General features: G+C 40.5%; 1 protein-coding gene across 1 annotated transcript in view; it reads right to left on the bottom strand.

The window, feature by feature from the left end:
- The window catches only part of PPP4R4 (protein phosphatase 4 regulatory subunit 4), a 131147-nt gene that overhangs the window by 19371 nt on the left and 88157 nt on the right, over positions 1–23619 (bottom strand). Inside the window, exons 10-19 of the mRNA XM_007944516.2 lie at positions 23172–23341; positions 22725–22844; positions 20319–20396; positions 19408–19491; positions 18592–18774; positions 10249–10354; positions 8400–8547; positions 3994–4138; positions 1194–1235; positions 1022–1096 (exon numbers count right to left, since the gene is read on the bottom strand). Coding sequence (XP_007942707.1) covers positions 1022–1096; positions 1194–1235; positions 3994–4138; positions 8400–8547; positions 10249–10354; positions 18592–18774; positions 19408–19491; positions 20319–20396; positions 22725–22844; positions 23172–23341 — 1151 coding nt within the window. The remainder of the gene's footprint in view (positions 1–1021; positions 1097–1193; positions 1236–3993; positions 4139–8399; positions 8548–10248; positions 10355–18591; positions 18775–19407; positions 19492–20318; positions 20397–22724; positions 22845–23171; positions 23342–23619) is intronic.

Here is a 23619-nt window from a genome sequence, read left to right as displayed (position 1 = left end):
TAGGTAATGAATAAGGAAGACTGAAGAATTATTGATGCCTTTTAATTATGGTGTTGGTAAATACCACAGACTGCCAGAAAAACACACAAATCTGTCTTAGAAGAAATAAAGCCAGAATCCTCCTTGAAAAGGGAAGAATGCAAGACTTTGTTTCTCACAGTTTGGACACGTGGTCAGGAGGGACCACTCTCTGGAGAAGGACATAATGCTGCAAAAATTAGAGAGTTAGTGAAAGAGGGGGAGATCCTTAACCAAATGGATGGACAGTGGCTGCAACAATGGAATCAAGCACAACAACAAATGTGAGGATGGCACGGGACAGGGCAGTGTTCCATTCTGTGTCCACAGGGTCACTATGAGCTGGAACGGACCCGGCAGCACCTAACAGTAACATCATTAAATGCAGTTTCTTTCCAGATCATAAAAGAACAGATTTCAGAAGATCACGGTTAGTCTTTAATCATTTAGGAAAGTAAAGTAATGTGAAAGTGAAAGAAATTATTAATAACTTTAGTTATAAATGTAGTTATTATTGGTTATAAAAAGAGTGTGTGTGTGTGTGTGTGTATGATTGTATGTGTGTGAGTGCATATATATGTTTGTATATGTGTGAATGTGTTTGTGTGCACGTGTAATGTGAGTGTGTGTAACTGTGTGGGTGTGTATGTATATATGTGTGTACATTTGTGTGTGTATGTATGTATACGTGTGTTTGTAAGTATATGTGTGTTTATGTCTATGTGTGAGTGTGTGTGCATGTATATGTGAGTGTGTGTATGTGTGTGTAACTATGTATGTGTGTAGGTGTGTATGTATACATGTACATATATTTGTGACTGTGTAAGTGTATATGTATATATATGTGTGAGTATGTTTGTGTTCGCATGTGTATGTGAGTGTGTGTATGGGTGTGTAATTGTGTATGTGTGTGGGTGTGTACATGTGTGTGTGCATGTGCAAGAGAGGGTATGTGCATGTGTGTATGCATGTGTGTGTGTGTGTGTGTGTGAAAACAACATACCATTTCCAAAAGAAGTAGTTCTTCTCTTTCTTTCTCTTGATCCAACAAATCTTTCTCATAAAACTTTTTCTGAAACTGTTTAAAGTTTAAAATAAAATTGTGAAACATAAGTGATGAGTCTGTCCCAATGTTTAAGTATTCCTTCAACACAAGGTAAAGAAAGTGTACTTACAGCATCCATAGACATTTCCATCCTGTCCAACTCTAACACAGTCTATAAAGAAAGTTTTGAAAACCATTAAAGAGTGTTTAACTCAACTCAACCAATCACTTCCCAAAGAGACTTTTTTCCAGACAGAGGTTCAAAGGGGACACTTCTGCCCCAGGCAGCAGAGGCCACATCAGGGACTCCCTCAAGTGCCTCCCAATTCTCCAATGTGTTTATAAGCAATGTCTGTATAACATGCCAGGACTCATTTAAACTTGCCAAAGTTTTTAATCTTAAGAAGAGGCATGTGTGTGCATCTATGCACGTTTTAAATACCAAATACATGCAATTTAAACACTTTCCAGTGTTTATGACTTCCAGTGTCAATCTTTTCTGGCTTTCCAGAAATATAGTTTTGAAAATTTGAAAAGTCTTTCTAGCAAAATCTATATGAAGTAAGCTACATTCTATCAAACCAAACCAAACCAAACTCCCTGCTGTGGAGTCGCTTCCGACTCCTAGCGACCCCTCCTTGGGTTTCCGTGGTGGAACCTCTACGGAAGCAGACTGCCCAACCAGTTGGCTAAAAATCCTTAGTTCCCTATCACAGACATTTGTCATGACTCTAATCAACAGAACAGCTTTGTTCCCAAAGCAGTGACATTTTAATATTTGTCTTTCAGAAAACACTAGTCTGAAACCAATTACTTTGCTCAAACATGTAACCTAGGACTCTCTCTGACACAGGTGGATCTGCCTCACAAATATTCAGTAGGCTTAAGTCTAATGGCCAAAATACAGCCCAGGAGGCCCAAAGTATCCACCGGAAACACAACATTTCTTTGAACCTTTAGTTTTTTAAACTAAAATTATAATTTAATTAAATTAATATAATTTTACTTTAATTCATAATTTTATAAATTAAATTGATAAAAATTAAATAATTTATGCCATGAAATTTCCCTTTTTAACATAAAATTACTTCCTATCTCAAAGTACTGGTTATAATAAGCTATTACAGTTTTCTCCCAAAGCTTTGTGTAGCTTCCTCAGGAGTACTCATATCAATACCTCAATTTGATAAATATTGTACCACAGTATTTTCATGGGACAACCTGACTTCCTGGCTTGACATGGACTTCAAATAAGAGCTGTAGTCCAAAACCATTCATTATGGATTAAGAATCCATTCATGTAGTTAGATCATCACTATACTGATTCATAGGTTTGCTTTGTATTATCACTTGAAACAACAAATTATCTCAGAAAATCAACAAACCCCCTCATCCATATTATTCTGACAAGTTAAAATTTCTGTAATTAAATGGTGAAAAGAAACAGCTGGTGAGATGCACACACACACACACACACCTCCATATGTTTTATATAAAACACACATATATACATATATATATATGTGTACAACACACATATATACATATATACATGTGTGTGTGTATATAAAACATATATACAATGTTGTTCAGTTTAGAGGCATGTCCAGACTCTGAGTATTTCTGATTATTTCAGTTAATGAAAGAGGTATTCACACTTCAGTAAGATAAAATGATACTAATCCATACTAGGTTCAAGTCACTTTATTAAGAAGTTTCTCATGTATCTTATGTGACATGTCAATGATTGCTAGAAAGAAAAATCAAAAGAGTCTCTTTCTCAATATAATAAATACCATCAATGCTGTTCTTTAAAACACTAATTTCTCTCACTACAAAAACCATATTTTTGCAAATAACACACCACCATGAGTAACATGCCAACATATATAACATGCATAGCACACATAGGATTCTAACACAAAGGGATTGTGTAGTTTATAAAAAACATGTAACGCACATATTCTCTGCATAAAACACAGTAATACTATGAAGATGATACTCAGATTCAGAAACATAATTGCTTTAATTTGCATTAATCTTACAAAAATATTATAGATAAAGCATAAAGAGTTTTTGAAGACTGTCAATTATGTTAAGGTTTGACCTCACTGACCTAATTTCTCCTATTTTGGTTCTCTCATACTTTGGTCCCGTTATCGGGCGGGAACAGGCCCTGGAGAAGGACAACATGCTTGGTCAAGTAGAGGTCAGTGTAAAAGGGGAGGCCTCAGGACATGGACTGACATGGCTGCAGTGATGGGCTCAAGTGTGGCAACATTGTGAGGAAGGCGTAAGTCTGGGCAGCATTCCATTCTGTTGTGTGTGGGGTCACTCTGAGTTGAAACCAACTGAAAAGCACTTAACAACAACAGTTCTCCACACCCCCAAATAGTTCATTTACTAAGACAACACTGCTGAAGCAAAACAAAATAAACAAACAAAAACCACAGGCACACTGTTACATTGCTGAAGAAAGAATGTGTTAAGGGGTAAGAGAGCCGTATCAAGCTTGGCAGACCATTAAACATTTCTGGGTCTAACAGACCACTGAATTAACCTTGAAGGCTTTTCAGGGGCTAAGTTTCCATCAAATAGACTTTCCCAATTTTACCACTAAAGTTTCAATGAATTGTAATCACTTATAAATAAGATCCGGTGAATGCAGCATTCAGTATTGAGCGGTATTTACTGAGCACCTAACATGCTTCTATTACCGGCAATCAAGCTTCCATGTCTAAGTGCCCTTTAGAAATAACTCTCATACCCTGTTTCAGCAAACTCTTCCAACTCCTCCTTGGCATTCTCACTACTCCAGCAAGGAAATTAACATTTTAACTACTGCTATCCTGTCAAGTAAAACAATGACTCTGTAATTAACATTCTCTTAATGCAAGAAACACAAAGATGTCTGCAGGGGTGACACTTACTCTTTTTACGATAGCCAGAACATCTTTATCCTTCTCTTGGCACAGGAGTTTCCTCACACACATTTCTAACTGCTGAAGTAGATGCTTGTCTGCAGGGATCTTCAGAGTAGCTTTCACTTTGGGCAACAAGTAGCAAAGTTTCATTCTATAACAGATTAAATAGTTTTTACTTTTGAGTACATTTAATAACTAAGAATAACAAGAACATGAACTTGAGAAAAAATTCAAGCTTTAGCTAGCCTGGGAGTTCATCTATTCATGCTACAAATACATATGGAGCGCCTATTATGTTCCCAACATTTTTCTGGGGGCTGAGATACAACAGTGAATAAAACTAACAAAATTCTCTCTTTTCATGGCGCTTATATTTTAGTATAGGAGCAGGAGAGAGAAAATAAACAATGAAGTGAGCCGTACACACTGTCAGACTGCAGTAAGTGCTACGGAGGAAAATCACGCAAGGAAGGGAGACAAGGGAGCACTGGAGAGGGAGGGATTTCTATTTTAAATTCGTTTGTCAGAAGGGGTTTCACAGAGATGAAATTTGACCAGAGACCTACAGAAAATTCGGGAATGAGCCATGTGAACACCTGGGGGAAAGCCTGACAGGCAGAGGCAGCGGTAAGAGCAAAGCCCTGCGGGGGAGCTTGCCTCACGTGCTGTGCCAAGCTAGCAGCTTGGTCACTGCGGCTAGGACAGGATGAAGAGGCAACGGGGGAGCCAGATGCGCAGGGCGTTGCAAGCCATGGTAAGGACTCTGGCTTTTAGTCTCAGTGTGATAAGCTACTGGGGAGGTTTGAGCAGAGAGCTGACATTATCTAAAATGATCTGTTACTTTTAAAAGTATCATCTGGCTACTGTGTTAGGACTAGACTCTAGATGGTCGTGGACAAAGAATGAAAATAATAGAGCAGATTCTTGTAATAACTCAGGCAAGCAACAACGGGCCTGAACCAGAGTGGTAGCAGTGGGGGTTATACAAATTGGCTGAACCCTAGATATATTCTGCAGACACAGGAAGTGCTGAGGGATTTGAGGGGAGCTGACAGCGAGAAAGGAGTCACACTTTTGGCCCCAGTGAGTGGAAAGACGAGCTGATCATTTACTGAGACAGAGAAGACTGCCGAAGGTGTGAGCCTGGATGCGGAAGATCCGGATTTAATTTTGGGCACTCTGAGCTGGAGGTGCCTACAGACATCCAGTGGAAATGCCACGTGGGCAGCTGGATCAATGAGGCTGCTGTCCAGGGCGCAGGTGCAAGCTGGAGACATACACTCAGAAGTTGTCAGTAAGTAGGCAATATTTAAGCCATGAGATCAGAGATCATCAATAAAGGAAGTGTGGTTAGAGACGAAAGGTACAAAAGGACAGGGTCTAAGGTACACACCGCCATGTAGTTTGGGGTGAAAAGGAAGAAACAAGGAGAATGAAGGATGTCAGTGAGGGAGGAGGGCATCCAGGAAAAAGGTTGGGCGATCTACCTCCGTAGTGATACCACCTCGGAAACCCAAGGAGGGGTCGCTATGAGTGGGAGCCGACTCAATGGTGGCGAGTTTGGTTTTTGGGTTTTTTTTTTTTTTTCCCTAGGAGGAGGGACTTGTTCAGAGGGAATGTTATGCTTGGCTCCAAGCGCCACTCCTCTGCCAGGGCTGGTGTTTCAAGGGGCACGCTAGCTGCTTGCCTTTGTACGGTCACTGTATTCATCTTTCCACCCGAGTGCTCCCCAGATCAGTGTCAGCTTTTCTTTCCACACCAAACCTTCAGATGGCTGCGTCCGGTCCTGGAGAGCAAGGACGCTCCCCTGGCTGAACTCTGGCTGAGGAAGCTTTAGGGAGACAGGAAACTGCTTCCCGTGCAGCCGTGAAGGCGAAGGGGCTCCCCTCCCAGAACCTTCAGCACTGGCTCAGTCTCGTTCACAGCCCACAGATACTGCTACGCCTGGTGATGCTTTCTCTGATTAAGGAGTCCCAATTCCCCCCCACAGATCTTTGCTTGTTTGTTTTGTTTCTGGAAGCTGAGGAAAGGCACCTTGGGAGTACCAGTCACCTTTTTCCAGCCTTGATGCTGTGCACATCCAGTGAATTTAAATTGTAAACATTCACAGAGGGAAAACCAAAAACACTCCACAATCTACTCAGGCACCCTCCATTCTTTATAACCCAAAGCAGGTCTAGAAAATGCGCATTCAGCAGGTGCTGTACAAGCTGTAACGGGACCTAGCTCCTTAAGGTTCTTATACCAAAAAACCAAACTCACTGCCATTGAGACAATTCTGACCCACAGAGACTCCACTGGGTTTCCAAGGCTGTAAATCTTTACAGAAGCAGACTCCCTCATCTTTCTGCCATGGAGCAGCTGGTGGATTTGAACCATCAACCTTGTGGTTAGCAGCCAAATGCCTTAACTACTATACCACCAGAGCTCTGAAAATTCTTATAGATAAGCTAAATTCTTCATGTATATCATCTCAAGTATTCAGTCCTCCGAACACCCTCTGAATTAAGTAGGAAAGAAACCAAAGCACAGAGAGGTTTTGTAACTTGCTCAAAGACACACAGGCAGTGAGTGCAGAGCTAGAATTTCCACTCAGGCCCTGTGACTCCACAGACTGTCCTCCTAAGCAACGGTGATCCTGCCACCCTTGACTGGGGCCTGTCACTCTAGCTGCACTTTGCTCCAGAGCCAGGCTTCCGCACCCACAGACCACCGCATACGGTGTGGCGGGACCCATTTCTTTTGCTGGCAAGTAAGGGCCCAGGTGGCAGAGTGGGAACCACACAGTGATCTCGGACCAAAAACAGAGAGAAAAACAATCACCCAGCTTCAGAGTGGTGTTGCGTAGTCTTCAATCGGTTCTTGACTTAACGAACTGCTTTCTCATGGAGTCAAAGCAACACTGTTAGTCACGTTCACCAGAGTAGAGATGACATAATTTTCTTGCAAATCATTTTATCAGCTTCTTGATAACTAATAACTCACCACATTGCTTCTCTAGAATCACAACCTCAACTTGTAAAAGGTTAACAACGTGGTCAGCCCCATTAGTCGATTAGCAAGAGCCGAATCCTAAGGGATGACAGCGGAGCCTGTGAGAGCCGGACTTGATGGGACCACCTTGTTTTTCCAGGTCTCACAAATTTTCCACCTTTGACAGGGTACAGGCTTAATCACTTTTCTGTTAGTAGAAAGTATTTTCATTTTCCTTCTCTGACAGGTTTCTGCCTTACAGAGGTTCCAGCTTTTGCAGGTTTTACTGTAGCAACAGGTTTGTTTAAATTTCCTTTAAATCTCAAGGCAAGGGAATCTCACCTCTTGCCCACACAGCCTAGGTGAGATGCACCTGCAATTTCTATGAAACAGTAACAGGAAAACGAAGCCAGGATCCCTGCGTTTCCTGTGTATCCTCACACTAAAAACGCAAACAAAATCCACCTCTAACTGTGTTCCCCTTAAGTAACGCCCACCTTGACAACTGGTCATGGTATATTTTCTCTCAGTGGCAAGACTGCCGACAATCAATGCCAGCTCACTGCCTTGTCGGTCCTTCATGGTGGAAAGTATTATATGATGTTTCCCACGTTGTTTATGGAAGATGCATGCATTTCTCACAGCGTAAATCTCAGTACAGCTAGCGTGTGAAAACTCAGCAGAGAACTCCAGGGTTTTCTTATGGAAACTTTGGCCAACTGACCTTGATAGTGTCTGTCTTTCCTACCAATCTGAGTTCTTCCTTTTGGAACAGAAACACACAACTTAGAACACAGAAACCTAGTGGCTGAGGGCTGACCATTTCTCTTCGACCCATTATGCAATGTGTAAAAAACGCTTAAACAATAAGCTTTTGGGGGCAGGAAAAAAGCATAAATTGTATTTATTCTTTCTTCAATTCCCAAGTAAGTCATTTTCAGACCTGTTTCATCTAGCTTAACAACTAATTAATCAAATTCAATTAACATTAAGTAGATTTCAAAAAATGTAGGACAGATGAACATATGGAAAAGTGAGATCAAACTTCAAAGCAGCCCTACTTCTCTCAATAAATGGGCCCCTCAAAATGGACAGATGCTCTACCAGCCAGCTTGAAGTGACAGGCTGCCGCCATTTTTTCTTCAGTCCTAGATAAACCAATATCTATTCAAATGGCAGGAATCTTCCCAGACTGGCTTAGAGTCACTGCTCTCTCAACCCAATAAACAAAGTGTTTGAGACAGTGTTGAAAGATTATGCTCCCTAATCCTATTGGTGCTCATCAATTAAGACTGCCAAGAATTTCAAAGCAAGTCTAAATTCTTCATTTGATTTTTGAATCAGCTAGGAAAAGATTCTGAGTATATCCACTATAGTAAATACATAATAATAATAATAATAGTAACATTTTCAATTATTTGATTGGGTCGGTACCATACCTCACATTTGCTACTGGGTCATGTGTCAGTTCAATAGTAGGTAGAAAGAAATATTTACAGAAAAATGACTTGGAAAAGATCTCTATTATAAATTCACAGGTATCCAAAAATCGAAGTCTATTCCAATAACTTTTTCCTTGGCCCAGTTCTAAAAACAACAACAAAAATTGTTATAAATTTAATCTGTTCTACATGAAATTACATGACAAAATCAGACACCAAACTCATGACAAGTTTCTTCATACCCAAAGTTCTAGCAAAACACAAGAGATTTGTAGACCCCACAATTACAGACATCTCTTAAATCTTCAAAAGAGCTTTTAGCTAGTTGTTCCACTTTCTTATTAAACATTGCATTGAGTTTCATAAATGTTTATTAACTAGTGGATGACTATTATCTACTATTTTTAATCATCTACTATTGTGCTAGGTACTTTAACATATATTATCTCATTTAATCCTAAAAAAAAATAATACAATGGGGTAAGCATTCTTAGCCCTATTTACAGACAAGGATACTGAAAATCTGAGAGATTAAAGTCCCATAGCCACTTAATGGCACAGCTGGAATGGAAACTTCCAAGTCTTTTTAACAATCCAATTAATTGTTTCTTCCTCTAGTTTCCTTTAAAATATTTTGAATCGAATAACCCAACCCAAACCCACTGCCATCGAGTTGATTCCAACCCATAGGAACCCTATAGGACAGAGTAGAACTGCCCCACAGAGTTTCCAAGGCTGTAAATCTTTACAGAAGCAGACTGTCACATCTCTTTCCCATGGAGCAGCTAGTAGGTATGAACTGGCAGCCTTCTGGTTAGCAGCCCGATGTTTTAACCACAGCGCCACCAGAGTTCCTGGATTGAATAAAGTCATATGTAGATACAGTATTATTAACAATAATTCTGCCAATATTTAAAGGGTAATTTCCTCCTTGTTTAAATGTTTAAAGGCAAAATTCTTAATATCTAAAAACAAATGAAATCTTCCTTCAAAATAAATGTGAAGTCTTGCCACTGAAAACTGAAAATTGAATTAAAACAGACCACAAAAGAAAGAGCAGAGAGTATGGAACAAATTTTTTCTTAAATGAAATTTTATCAACTGTAATTTTTTTAAAGAGGCTATCTATAATTAGAATGATAAACTCCAATGACCAGAAAATCTTATTACCTGCCTATATTGGATAATAAAGCTTAAACAGAGCATTAGCCATTACAGTCAAAGCAAGCACATGATGAATAACAAAATCACTAAATACACATAGGTGTGCACCACTTTCTTTAGAGTTCACATTGAACAAAGGCTTTTGCCTTGATTTTGGTCCTTAACTAATTAGATTGACATTTGCTAACTGATTCTGTCTCTTAAGACATTATAAACCATCTCAGCTCAGCAGATCTACAACTTTATGATCGATATCTCTATTCAGAACAAAAATAAAATAAACCCCCATTCTGTTAATTTTGCTAATATTTAAAACAGGAACCTAATATAAATAATTAGATACACTGATATTAAATTTATGTTTTAGTTACAAATCCAGGTAGAAGCTGGGCTTTCAACATAACTCCATAGCTATTTTACTTTCTCAAGTGTAGAACTATATAACAGCAAGCCTAGGATAATCATAACTTTCCCTCACCCAAGATCAGATAGTCATAAACATATCTGAAATACACGAAACACTCAACCCACGAGCTCAATAAAAACACACACCAGCAATTTACCAAGACCACACTTATTACTCATGGCAAAGCAATGCATGGTGCATGCCACATCTAACTCAGACCAACTAGTACATTCACGTCCTTTAAAAAAAAAAAAAAAAAAAGACAATAACACTTACGTTCAATTAATTTTTGAATGACCTCGTGTCTCTGCTCTTGTTTACGATTATAACGTAGAAAAATGCACAGGGTTCGTGATGCTGCCTTTTGGACAGGCAAAACATTCTTAAAGAAAAATAAGAAAGACCATTAAACTAGTCTAATATGTATTCTGTATAATTTGGCCCCACAAGTCAAGTTTAAATTATTGCCTGACTGTCAAAGCAGTGTCCAGGAGCTCTCCAATCATTGCATTATACCCCTGCGGAAGCATCTGAACCACTTGACTGTTACGGCCTCAGGCAAACCGGCTCATGCACCCCTTTACAAAGCTAACATTGTAGGTACAGTCATTTCCAAATCATTCAGATTTGACTTCTATTTGAGTCTCACCTCCTGGTAATCTCATCTTAATGCGCGTTCCCCTCAAATACACCTCAACCACCCATTCTCTTAGTCATAACCCTGGACCCTGTCATTCATTCTCAACAAACATTTGCTAGAGCATACACTGTTAGGAATATTGCCAAAAATGGTGCCACTTCTAAAATGCAGGTTCAGAGACCCCATGAGCGATATATTCTTCTGTTCTTTTTTTTTTTTTTTAATTGTGATTTGGGTGAAAATTTGTAGAGCAAATCCACTTTCCATACAGCAGCTCACATACACTTGTAGCATGACATTAACAGCAATTTCCCACAATACAACAGCTCTCTTCCCACTTACTCCCCACAGTTACCTCTTCCCTGTGTCCTTCCCTCCCATGCATTCCTGCCCACCTCAAGCTGTCTCCCTGTACAGACACAGACCTTCTATTTTCCCATGATTGATCTCTCCAAGGACTATATCTACCTAATGTAAATGTTCAGCTTATATGCCTATCTTTTGTTTGGCTGGAAACCACAGAAGTGGGTTCAATTCCAGACCTGAAGGGCAGCTAGGGACCATAGTCTCAGTGGTTCCACTAGGCTCTATCAGACCTGCAAACTTGGCCCTTTTTTTTTTTTTCAAATGATTTTGAGTTTTGTTCCACATTGTTCTCCCACTCTGTCCAGGATCTCCTACATAGATCCCTCCAAGTGGTTGACAGTGGTAGCCAAGCACCATCTAGTTCTTCTGGTCTCATAGTCATTTAGGCTGAGGATCGCATGGTGTATCAGTTGCTTAGACTAATTGTGTCCGTGTGTCTTTGGTTTTCTTCATTCTTCTTTGCTCCGGATGAGGAGAGACCCATCGTTGCATCCAGATGGCCACTTGCAAGCTTTTAAGATCCTAGTCACTACTCACCAAAGCAGGATGTGGAACAATGTTTTTGTGTAGTATGTTATGCCAATTGAGCTTGATGTCCCCTGCAATTATGGTCCCAAGCCCACAGGTCCAACTATTCGCTCCCTCTGGGTAGCTGCCTGTGGCCAAGAAATGACTACACAATTGTGTCCCTTGTCAGCTCTACTATATACCTGGGAATTCGTACAGAACATACAAATGTTGTTGTTGTTATGTGCCGTCGAGTCGGACCTAACTCACAGCGACCCCTCCTTGGATTTCCAAGGCAGTATCACTATGGAAATAGACTGCCCAACCTTCCTTCCGAGGAACATACAAATACACTTGTAGAAACATTGTCTGCCAACCCTACACATGGTCATGGGAAAATTCTTCTATCCTTTAGACTTCCTTAGCTACTCTTCAACCTCAAAGTCATCCATTGAAATCTCTGATCCACATAAAGTGTATAATCCATGGGGCACCACGTCAATCACTCTTGCTAGTATTCTAAACTTTCTTGTCCTTTGAACTTCTGTCATACCACAGGGCAAAACAATTCCAAATAAATTCAACCATCTATTTTCAATGGCTTTAGGCTCACTCGACATATTAGAAAAAAATCTCCCAACCAGGTATTTTGGGTCCAGTAGAAATTTATGTTCACCATCTTTCTAGACTTACATATAAATATTATAATAGTCAATTACTGAAGACTCAGACTGTTACAGTGGGGATCCTTGAAATTCAAACAGCATGAGACTTTACACTGCCCAAGACCCTACTGCCTGCTTCCTCCTTCTCATATTTGATACAAATTATTTTTAGTCTGTTGAGCACTACTCCATGTGGCACTGTTAGTCTGCTGAATGTAAAAAATACAGGATATTCACTATGATTTAGAACATAGAATTGGGAAAAAAAAAATGTATGTAAATAGAAATAACATTGGGTTTAAGAAAAAGTAAGTAAATTTTATATAAATGAACTAAATTAAAAACATGTTACTCTTTTCCCTCATCTTATATATACTAATAGAAATTTCAAATGCACATATACTAGTCATATGGAAAAACGTGTGTATCTCATGCTGTGGTGGTGGTGGTGGTGGTGGTGGTTACGTGCTGTCAAGGTGGCTGTGACTCACAGTGACTCTGAGTACAACAGAATCAAACACTGTCTGGTGCTGCGCCATCCTCACAATCCTTGCTATGTTCGAGCCCATCACTGCACCCACTGACCTGTGTCAGCCCTTGTCTTTGAGGGCCTTCCCCTTTCTCTCTGACCCTCTCCTTTACCAAGCATGATGTCCTTCTCTGGGGACTGAGCCCTTCTGACAACATGACCAAAGTAGGTGAGATGAAGTCTGGCCATTCTCACTTCCAAGGAGCATTCCGGCTGTACTTCTTCCAGGACAGATTTGTCTGTTCTTCCAGCAGTTCATGGTATTTCCACCAACACCAAAATTCAAAATCATCAACTCTTCTGCAGTCTTCCTTATTCACTGTCCAGCTTTCCCATGCATATGAGGCTACTGAAAATACCATGGCTTGGATCAGGTACACCTTAGTCTTCAAAGTGACATATTTGCTCTTCAATACTTTAAAGAGGTCTTTTCAGCAGATTTGCCCAGTGCAATATGATATCTGACTTCTTGTCTGCTGTCCATGGGCACTGATTGAGGATTCAAGTAAAATGAAACCTTTGACAACGTCAGTCTTTTCTCAGTTTATCGTGATGTTTCTTATTGGGACAGTTGTGAGGATTTTTTTTTCTTTATGTTGAGGTGTAATCCACACTGAAGGCTGTCGTCTTTGATCTTCATCAGTAAGTGCTTCAGGCCATCTTCACTAACAGCAAGCAAGGCTGTGTCACCTGCCTATTGCAGGTTGTTAAGGATCTTCCTCCGATTCTGATGCCTCCTTCTCCTTCATAGTAGTCCAGCTTCTTAGATTATTTGCTCAGCACACAGTTTGAATAAGCATGGTGAAAGGATACAGCCCTGACACACACCTTTCCTGATTTTAAACCATTCACTATGTCCTTGTTCTGTTCAAAGGACTGCCTCTTGATCTGTGTACAGGTTCCTCACAATTAAGTGTTCTGAAAATCCCAATCTTCGCAACGTTATCCATAATTTGTTATGATCCACACAATCAAATGCCTTTGCATAGTGAACAAAACACAGGTAAACATCTTTCTGGTATTCTTTGCTTTCAGCCAAGATCCATCTGACGTCAGCAATGATGTCCCTCGCTACAACCCATTTCTGAATCTGGCTTGAATTTCCAGCAGTTCCCTGTCAATATACTGTTGCAACCGTTTTTGAATTATCTTCAGCAAAATTTTACCTATGTGTGATAGTAATGATACTGCTCAATAATTTATGCATTTTGTTGGGCTACCTATCTTTGGAATTGACACAAATATGAATCTCTTCCGGTCAGTTGCCAGGTAGCTGTCTTCCAAGTTACTTGGCATAAACAAGTGAGCACCTCCAGACCTGCATCCGTTTGTTGAAACATCTCAATGGGTATTCAGTCCATTCCTGGAGTCCTGTTTTTCACCAGTGTCTTCAGTGCAGCTTGGACTTCTTCCTTCAATACCATTGGTTCTTGATCATCTCCTACCTCCTGAAATGGTTAAACATCAACCAATTCTTTTGAGTACAATGACTCTGTGTTACATCCTATACAACATTATAAAGCAGCTCTGGTGGCACAGCGGTTAAAGCTGCTAACCAAAAGGTCAGTGGTTAAGACCCACCAGCTGCTCTGCAGGCAAAAGATGTGGCTGTCTGCATCCATAAAGGTGACAGCTTGGAAACCCTGAGGGGCAGTTCTACTCTGTCCTCGAGGGTCACTATGAGTCAGAATCCACTGGCCAGCAATGGATTTTGATGGCTAGTATGTTATGTTAACCTTGCAGTAGAAGTCAGTCATATTTTGGGCCAGAAAGCAAGGAAGCTAGCAATAATCAATGGAATCATGTCAGCAGGATATACGGTCCAGCTGGAGGGAGCTGTGACAATCTGAGCACAAAGAGAAACAACTGCAATTTATTACCACATTATTTAACATAAAAATGGGTCCACAGTTGTAAAAGAGAGAGAGAAAACCAAAACCAAAACTCATCTGTCACCATAGAAAGTGGCTAATAACTCCCAGCTCTTAAAATTTATCATCAGAGAGAAGGATTCACAGTAGAGCCTGCCTCTCCAGGTGTATTTTCAGGTAATCAAATAACCCAAGTAGCTGAAGGAAAGCGCTTCTTCACAGGAAGATGTTCTACACCATGTGGAAGGAATGCTAGAATTTGAAAAATTACAGTCTGTCAAGTTCTAATGAAGGAATGGGTTCAGGCAAGGATCATCAAGGGATGTGAAAGCTAATGGGTGGAGACTGGCAAAAAACTGGATGGCAGAGTGTGGGAGCTTCCCACAGGCCAGGATGTGGCTCGCCAGGAAGAAGGTGAAAGTGCTCCGGGGGAGAATCGGGCTGTCACTACCAGCATGGCCACCCTTGGTCACTGACAGTGGCACTCCACCCTGGTGTGATGCACTGTGAAACACCAGCAGCACGTGAAGCGTCCTTGCCAAAATGCTGAACCGCAACCAAGGCAAGCCGTTAGATCCAAGCCCCAGTTTATAAGAGATACAGGCAATCGGTCACAAAGAAGCAATCCAACCAGTCCCGAAGGTGGAACGAATACAGGAGAAACGACTTGAACCTCCTTCACAGCTCAGTGGCACGAAGAAGGGGCTGAGGAGGCCGGGAACTGTCTGGATGAAAGGAAATTAAGGGACGTAACAAAGGCAGCGCACAAATCGCAACTGGATCCTGTATGAGATGAAACAACTGTGCGAGACATCTGGGGGACAACTGGTAATATTTGGATATGGACTGGATATTAAATTATATCAAAGAATAATTGTTAATTTTTTTTCAATGTAATGATAGTGTTATAGCTGTCTGGGAAAAGATCCTTACCTTTTACAGATGAATACTGAAATGTTTGGAGGTCAAATAGAATGACATCTATCACTTAAAACAGTTGCCCTCAATGGCAGCTCAGCCACTAATCAAAAGGCTGCAGTTTGAATCCCCCCAAAGGCATCTCGGAAGAAAGGCCCGTTGGTCTGCTTCTCCAGCAGCCAATGAAGCCCTAAGGAGCGCGTTCTACTCTGAACACGTGGCATTGCCAGGAGGTGGAGCAGACTAGATGGCAACTAGCCTCCTTTTAAATATTTCAGCGCAATGAAGCGGACGACGCAAACTCGGTCAAGTGTTGACAAGTATTAGATTTGGTGATGGGTATACAGGGGTCCATTACAGTCTTTTATCTGCTTTTCTGCATCTTTAAAAGTTTTTATAGCAAAAGCAGGGAGGGGCAAAAAAAGAAAAGTCAGCTTCTGCTATTTATTCAAAATCTCCCAAAGAATTTCCTCATCTGAGAGGAAAACGCCTCAGTCCACATCGTGCCCTTCAAGGCTCTGTGGGCTGCACCAGGCTACCTCTCCAGCCTCACGTCCCTGTACACTGGCCTCCTTGCTGCTCCTCACAGGGCCACGCACACGCAGGCCCCACACCCAGGCCCCACAGTGCACTCACCATTCCCTTTCTGTGGCCTGCTCTTCCCTCAGACGGCTACGCTTTGCTTTGTTCAAGCGTCCACACCACACACACCTTTCTGCTGGCCACTCCATCCACAACACCTTGCTCCCCTCCACCCCTTCCTTCTCCACCTGCTCCATGGTTCTTCACTGTGCTCTTCACCCCAACGTGTTACCTAGCACCTATAAATATGGGCTTGTTTGTTACAGGTCTGTCCTGGAGACAGCGTGCTCAGTGAGGGCAGGTCCTTGTCTCTTCTGTTCACCACTGTGCTCCTAGCTCCTAGAATGATGCTTGGTACAGAGGTACTCAGTACACTGCGTTGAAAGGACGAATACTGTGACCACTCACTATGGAACTAAATACAGAGCTTGGGTCATATTAAGTACCCTTTTTCATCATGGGAAACATGCTATAATCATCAGATATGTCCTTTGACATGTGGAATTAACTCTTATTTTTTTAAAAAATAAACCACAAAACAAATCTTCCAGGCTTCACAATACGTTTCCCACACTCTATGCTGTTAATCATTTCCCTTTTCTGATAAGAGAGGCTACCAATACAGCATAATCATGCATTCTTAGCTTCCGAAACACAAACCCACCTACTATATAACTGAGTTGAGATGAACAAGATCACTTTCCATAACTCTTATCATCCCTGTTATTTATTTTTATTTCATTACCTATGACTGCCACCACCGCCACTACCACTGTCACCACCACCGCCGCCGCCACCACCCCCACCACCACCACCACCACCATTCATAGATTGTAAGTTCCATCAGAGCAGGACTCTATTTTGTTCACTCTCTACACCCAGCTCTGGTGGCACTATGGTAAAAGCATTTGGCTGCTAAGTGACAGGTCAGCAGATGAAACCCACCAGCTGCTCCATCGGAGAAAATGAGGCAGTCTGCTTCCATAAAGAAGTTACAGCCTTGGAAACCCAAAGCGGCAGTTCTTTTCTGTCCTATTGGGTTACCATGAATCAGATCGACTTGATGGCAGTGGGTTGGTTTGAATTTACCCAGCTCTTAGAACAGTGCCTGATCCATAACAAGTACTCAAATAATTAATAGTTAAATAAAATAAATTAATAATTCTTCTTAATTTTATGTGAGATTTCCTATAGGGTACATATATGGTATTGAATATAAACCTGATAAGGATGTTATTATTGCCAAAATCACTTTTTAAAATTATTCCACCTACAATATAACCTCCAAGCTTTGTTTTGATGCAGGAAATAAACTTGTGGGGAGGTATTAATTCATGAAATGTGTGCCTAATATTTTTTTACTTAAGTTGTAAATGGCACCGATAATGCCATTTTTCCTCTCTTTTTAATCTTTGAATATAAAACAGCTTGTGGGTTTCTGAGACAGCTGCTAGAGTTCATTGTTTTCATTGTTTGCTGAGAATAAACAATAAGAAATCAAAGTACTTCTCTAACCCTTTGTAAAACAAACATTACGTGGAACTTTTTTACAATTCAACCAGTGGTAGCAGAATGCCACGTAAGATGTACAATGAACTATGGGTTAAATAACCACCTTGGGAACTTTTTGAGAAAAAGGTAGACAAACTGTGTGGGACATCTAAGTACAACCTGCTCTGATGGATGGTAAAGCTAGTTTGAGAGGTTTTGGCTTTTGCTCTTGACTCTAATTATAAGGTTATTCACAGTAGGCCAACCATGCTTTTTATATAATTTCTACCTGCTCCCTAGTCACCTTTTAAGTACCATAAGAGAACAAAGTACCCAAACACTTACCAAGATGGCTTGGGATGCCTCAACAAAGACGACATTGTTGAGGCAAGGCCCAGATACATAAAGGGTATACATCGAGCACCAGACACGTAACTGTTGAGATTACAGACCACTCTCAACCTCCCTCTTCAGGAGAACTACACCTACCCCTCACTTACCAACTATCTCCTTACCCAACATTTCACATTTCTGACAACAGTAAAAAAATCTACTATCCACTACCTAGCACATCAATGACATATGCCTGGAAGTCATAAACACTGAGGTGTGAGATGAAAGTAACACTGGCTGTGATGGTTAAGGTTATGTGTCACCTTGGCTGGGCCCTGACTCTCAGCAGTTTGGCAGTTCTGTAATGGTATAATTTGGCAGTTACGTAATGTTGCAGCCATCCTCCATTTCTGCACAGCACCGATTTTCACGTAACATCCTGGTCTCTGGAACCTAACCAAGTCAGTAAGTGCGGAGTAGGTGTAGGCAGAGTTTGAAGTGGGTCTACCTTCTTCCTGGCAGTATATAAACTTAAGTTCGCGTCTTTCTCTAGCTAAGAAGAAGAAAATTGAAGGGAGAACAAGTGGCCACGCAAAGGGAAACCTGAGCGTCCTCCCTGGGGACAGAAAGGAATAAGCTCCTTTGAGAGTATGAAGAATCTGGTAGTTCCACATCAGCCACGAGCTCCAAAGAATAAGAGAAAAGGTGTTGACTCACATTTGTCACCATGATTGTGAACATTCTTTGCAAGAAACGGTAATAAATCTGATCACTTGATATGATATGTGGCAGACAGGCATATTTATGCAGTAACTTCTCATGAGTTCTCCATTTTAAGGAGCCTGCAGCTCGCTGTTCTGCGGCTGTGAGTGCAGGAATCAAGTCAGGCAGAGCTGATAACTGGAAAAGAACAGGGGTCAAGAATTGATGATAATTAAATAAAGCAACCGCAGCATTCGGTCAAATGAGCCAGGCTTATAAAACACTGGGGGAGGGGGGGTACTCTTGCTCATTTCAGAATTTAGGAGGCATCTCAGTTTCACAGGGAGATAATTACCTGGTAAAATGAGATGCTTTTTGAAAAATTCACAAGGAAAAGGTAAAGTAAATGAAAATCAAATTTTGAACTAGAGATTGGGGCTCATTTTTTTTCCTGTCAGACTGAATACAATAGTAACCCTTCAAATTAACATGAAAATGGTTATGAGTTATTGTCAGCGAGATGTGACCTTCTCAATTCCTACCCCTTTGTCCTCACTACTTGCTATTCTTGGAAAAATCGTTAATGCAAATGACAACTGGAAATATGAATATAAATTTCATAATAAATAGGACAATACATAATAATTATTAGTATTAGAACTGTAAAGAAAATTCAAACTGTTCAAACTCCAACGGACATTTGCTGAGCACCCACCATGTGCCAGGCCCGATTTTAAATACATTTCATCCACTCTGTCACTGATGCTCACAACATCCTGTGCAGCAGGGTACCACTTACCAGTGCTGATGTTTCTGATAGAAGGTGTTTACCTTATTTTCTTGAGCACTGCTTTCTCCGCCGGCAGACATCAGTTCCAGGATTTCTGGAAGGTGATCTACAAGGGCATCTAGTACCTTTGAATAGAGTTAGTCAAGTGATTACTGTGTTTTCCTAATCCAGATTCGTTAATTCAGCTACGTCTTTACACAGGTCAGCTTCTACACAGAAACAGCATTGCTTATCAAAAAACATTTTGCAGGATTCCGTTTTCTTATTCTGCCATCTTCTTACTGAAACATGATCTATCACCTTGATTGATCAATCTTTGAAAATGGGTGAGTGTATCTGCCTCTTGACAGTGTTCAAACAGCGTAAATCTGAGCCCATTATTCCTACACAACCAGCTTCCTCCAAAACTACCTGTCGACTTTTGAAAGGTGGTTGCAATCAGACAGTACCTTCCGTGATGTCTAAAGTCGATGAGCTGAGTATTATCGAGCTGGTATTCATTTAAGTGAATGAGACAGACTAACTACAACATCAAAATAAAGCCTGTGAAAGGGTGTCACAACTTCTCACGCCCCACAAACAACACCCAAAGAAAAAGTATAAAATGTGATACATGATTGCAATTTTGTAAAATAAATAAAACTGTTCTATAGAAAAAAATAGAAGAATGCAAAAAATATCCCCAAATAGTAACAGGGACTGGAACTAAGGGTGTTCTTTTTCTGCATTTCCCAAATATTCCTTCATAAGCAGATATACGCGCATATTTTAAATTCTAATACTTTATAAAGAACTTCCCAATTTCCAGTCTAAGATGCAATGGTACACTGACTTGAAGTTTCTGGGGATAAGAGATCATGCAATTCACAAGAAGTTTAAAAAAACAGAAAGGTATTGATATGTTTGTTCAGAGTTAATATAAAAGAAAAACAAAGAGTAAGAAAAATACTACCTCCAGTGATTCGTCTTGTAATAGCGTTATTAGTTCTTTATGTATTAGATATACTCCAGAATTCAGAAGTTTAGACACCTAAAATATAGCAAGAAAGTCTCTCAGATTTGAGACCACTAGACACATACGGATTAAAGTAATAACTTTCAAAATACATCCCTATTAGATACTTCTTATAAAACTAAGCTACAAAATAAATATAAAATTGTCTTTCTAGAAAAGTTCGCTGCATAAGTCATCTGCCCCATCAGGTACAGGAGCGTGAGGGCAGGCGGGGGTGGGAAGTGAGGAAGGAGGGCATTCGCCAGTGTCAGCCTTCATCCCTTGAGCGTGGATGCCCCCAGGTCACATGCTCAAGTCCTACACCAGCTGACAGGCTTTTAAAGGACAGCCCAGGCGCAGAGCTTTCACCCCAGGTCAGAGCTTCCCAGAGAGGGCAAGCTCTACTGAAGGCCTACAGTGATCCCAGGGCAGGGAGCAGTCCTCAGTGAGCAGAGCAATTTCCATCTTCCCTGTCAAGGGCTCCCACCAGCACGAGAGGAGACGGGAGAGGCCAGGCTGAACCAGCTGCTCTGTGGACAATTCCCTTCCTCCTAACACACACACAGTCACAATAGAGGAATCACCCGTTTCTAATTCACCTTTATTTATTTTACCCACTGGGCTTCTGAGTAAGATTTTATTTGGGAAAGAAAAAAAATTTATCCCTGGATAAAGAAAGAATTTTAAAACCTCTGCTCTGCTCTTGTTGAAAATATTTTCAAAATCTTATTCTTCTGCACACAAGAAAAAAGTAAAACATAATAGAGTAATTATCATATTCTAGCAATACCATGAAATCCTAGACCAACGGCTCATTGTGTGGGGGCAACACCACTCTGAGCCGACCTGCGTGACAAGACTGTGATACGAACAAGTCACCTGGCAAACCACGAGATCGACAGCCTCCAAGCTCACTGCAATCCACAAACGATTTTTGTATACACGTTCCAAAGTATGTTTATCCATATGGTGCCCACGTATTAAGTATATTATAAAACAAACAGAAATGAAAGGGACGGGATAAAAACACACATGCGTAGAAATGCTGACATCACCGTCCCAGACTCGAGTCTCGTGCAACCTTCTCTGGAGACCACTGACCTAAACAAACTTTGCACAGTTACTGCTGTCGTGTGCCGTCCAATCCACCACGACTCACAGAGACCCCATGTGATGGAGCAGAACTACCCCGTGGGGTCTTCTTGGCAGTAACCTTTGAAGGACCACATCACCGGGTCTTTCTCCCACAAAGCGGCTGGGTGCGCTTGAAATGCCAACCTCTCAGCAGTCGGGCACTTAACCACGTGTGCTGCCGGGGCTCCTACCGGAGAACCCGGCCTAAACGGCCACTTACTGCTCCTCAGAAGAGAACCTGCCCTCAGCTGGCCAGGCTTCCTCCTCACCCTTCTCCCAGCACAGGATTTCCACTGGTGTAGCTACAAAAATGATTTAATTGTCCAATGCTGGAACTGGTGCCAATTAACTGCGCCATTTAAAGGGAATCTTTCTTAGATGTTGCACAAAAAACACATTTTCATTCATGACCAGGAAAAAAAAAAAAGTGTTATTTTAAAGAAGCAAAGACTATCACCCAGCAACCAAATGAATCTAAAGGAACATTTGCCACGATACTGCGGGTATCTCAGACTTTGAATAATCTTACTGCTTTGACTTAGAACACAGTGCCAGGAAGGGCATGAAATATTCTAATTCATAATAAAGAAATGTTTATTATACAACTTTAAGGAAAGAAATACTTCATTATATCACGATAAGCAACTATTTATATGTATTTTGAAGCTGACGAGTTACAGTTTATAGGTGTAAGTACAGCATTAAAAAGATAATTACATTCATGATAAAATTTAAAATTGCTTTTGCTTTTATTTTAAAAAGAGTTGAGTGTAAAAGCGATGCTCAAGAAACACTTCGTTTGTAATAAAAATAATAAATTTAAACAATTTGTCACTCAGTTACCCATTTGTTCTTCAGGTATTAATTAAATGTAAGTGCAAAGAAAAGCATAAATATTATAAAGCACAGAAAACTGATTACTTTGAAATCTGTATACCCACGTGTACCACAACGCCTGTTTTAAAGGATGGACACACTTAGTAAAGATAAATGGGACCAATGGATTTATAAACGAATATAGCGTATGTACGTAAATGCATTCTATAAGCATACTAAAAAGAGAAGATAATTACGGGAAGTTTTAAGTAAGACTCAGAAATAGGAGATGAAAGAAACGTGGAGCCTATAATAAATTTGTAAACAGAAGGGTGGAAAGTATCAAAAAATCACCCAGTACACATAGGTAGAATTAACAACGCATGTACAGTGGTATCAGTTCCTCAGACTTACTTCATAAAAGCAAACAGCAATAGTGTATCTGACTGGCACTTCAGGGTCATGACAAAGGCAGAAGAAGGCGTTGTAGAGTTCCATGTGGAAGTTCTTAGGGTCAACAAAAACGACCATGGCCTGCACAGGTGGGAGGGAGGAGGTACAGGGAAGGAGAGAAAACACATGTCAATACCTGGTGCAACAGTCACTTCGCTTAAATCCAAATCATGTCCCCAGAGTCCTAGTGGGGTCAGAAATTAGGTTTGCAAGATCCAAATATATTCACAGAATTCTGATTCCATACATACAGAAAACAGAAATTGCAAAACTATTGACCAAATATCTCTAGGAGACCACATGGTGCTAAACAGAGTCAAATACAGCGACGTTTTTAACACTATCTGCTCACGTGTTTTTAAAGTTATAATGAAAATGCCCAGTCAATAAAAATACGCTATGTCTTACCGGAAAGTTATAAGCACAGTTCTTCCGTACTGATACGTACTTCTTCTCCTGCTCCAGGATTTGGGGTGGAATCTGGTTTTCACTGTGTCCATTTTCTTGTTGCAAACCCAGCGTACAAAGTTTCTTATAAAACTCCAAAAATCTCAAGTGTTGATCTGGAGTAAAAATCCCTAATGCAAATGTGAAAATGTTGCTCAACGTTTTAACAGAAAACAGAAATTAAGAAGAGAAAATCACAGTACAATGAGAAACACATTTGAAATTAAATATTTATTAAGGGTTTAAATCATATTTCTGTCAAAGAGTCAAACAAAAGACTGCGGGCCATTTACCATAAATAAAAGCAACAAGAAGGAAAGACTATTACGAAGAAATTGATAGGTCACGTTGTTTTGCCTTATGTTAACTTCAATAGTACTTTAATTTCAATAGTATAAACTGTTTAATG

The sequence above is a fragment of the Orycteropus afer genome, unplaced genomic scaffold (genome assembly GCF_000298275.1).
Source record: "Orycteropus afer afer isolate SDZICR_OR568_19922 unplaced genomic scaffold, OryAfe1.0 scaffold00127, whole genome shotgun sequence".
NCBI classification, from domain to species: Eukaryota; Metazoa; Chordata; class Mammalia; order Tubulidentata; family Orycteropodidae; genus Orycteropus; species Orycteropus afer.
This window is presented reverse-complemented; position numbering and strand designations above follow the sequence as displayed.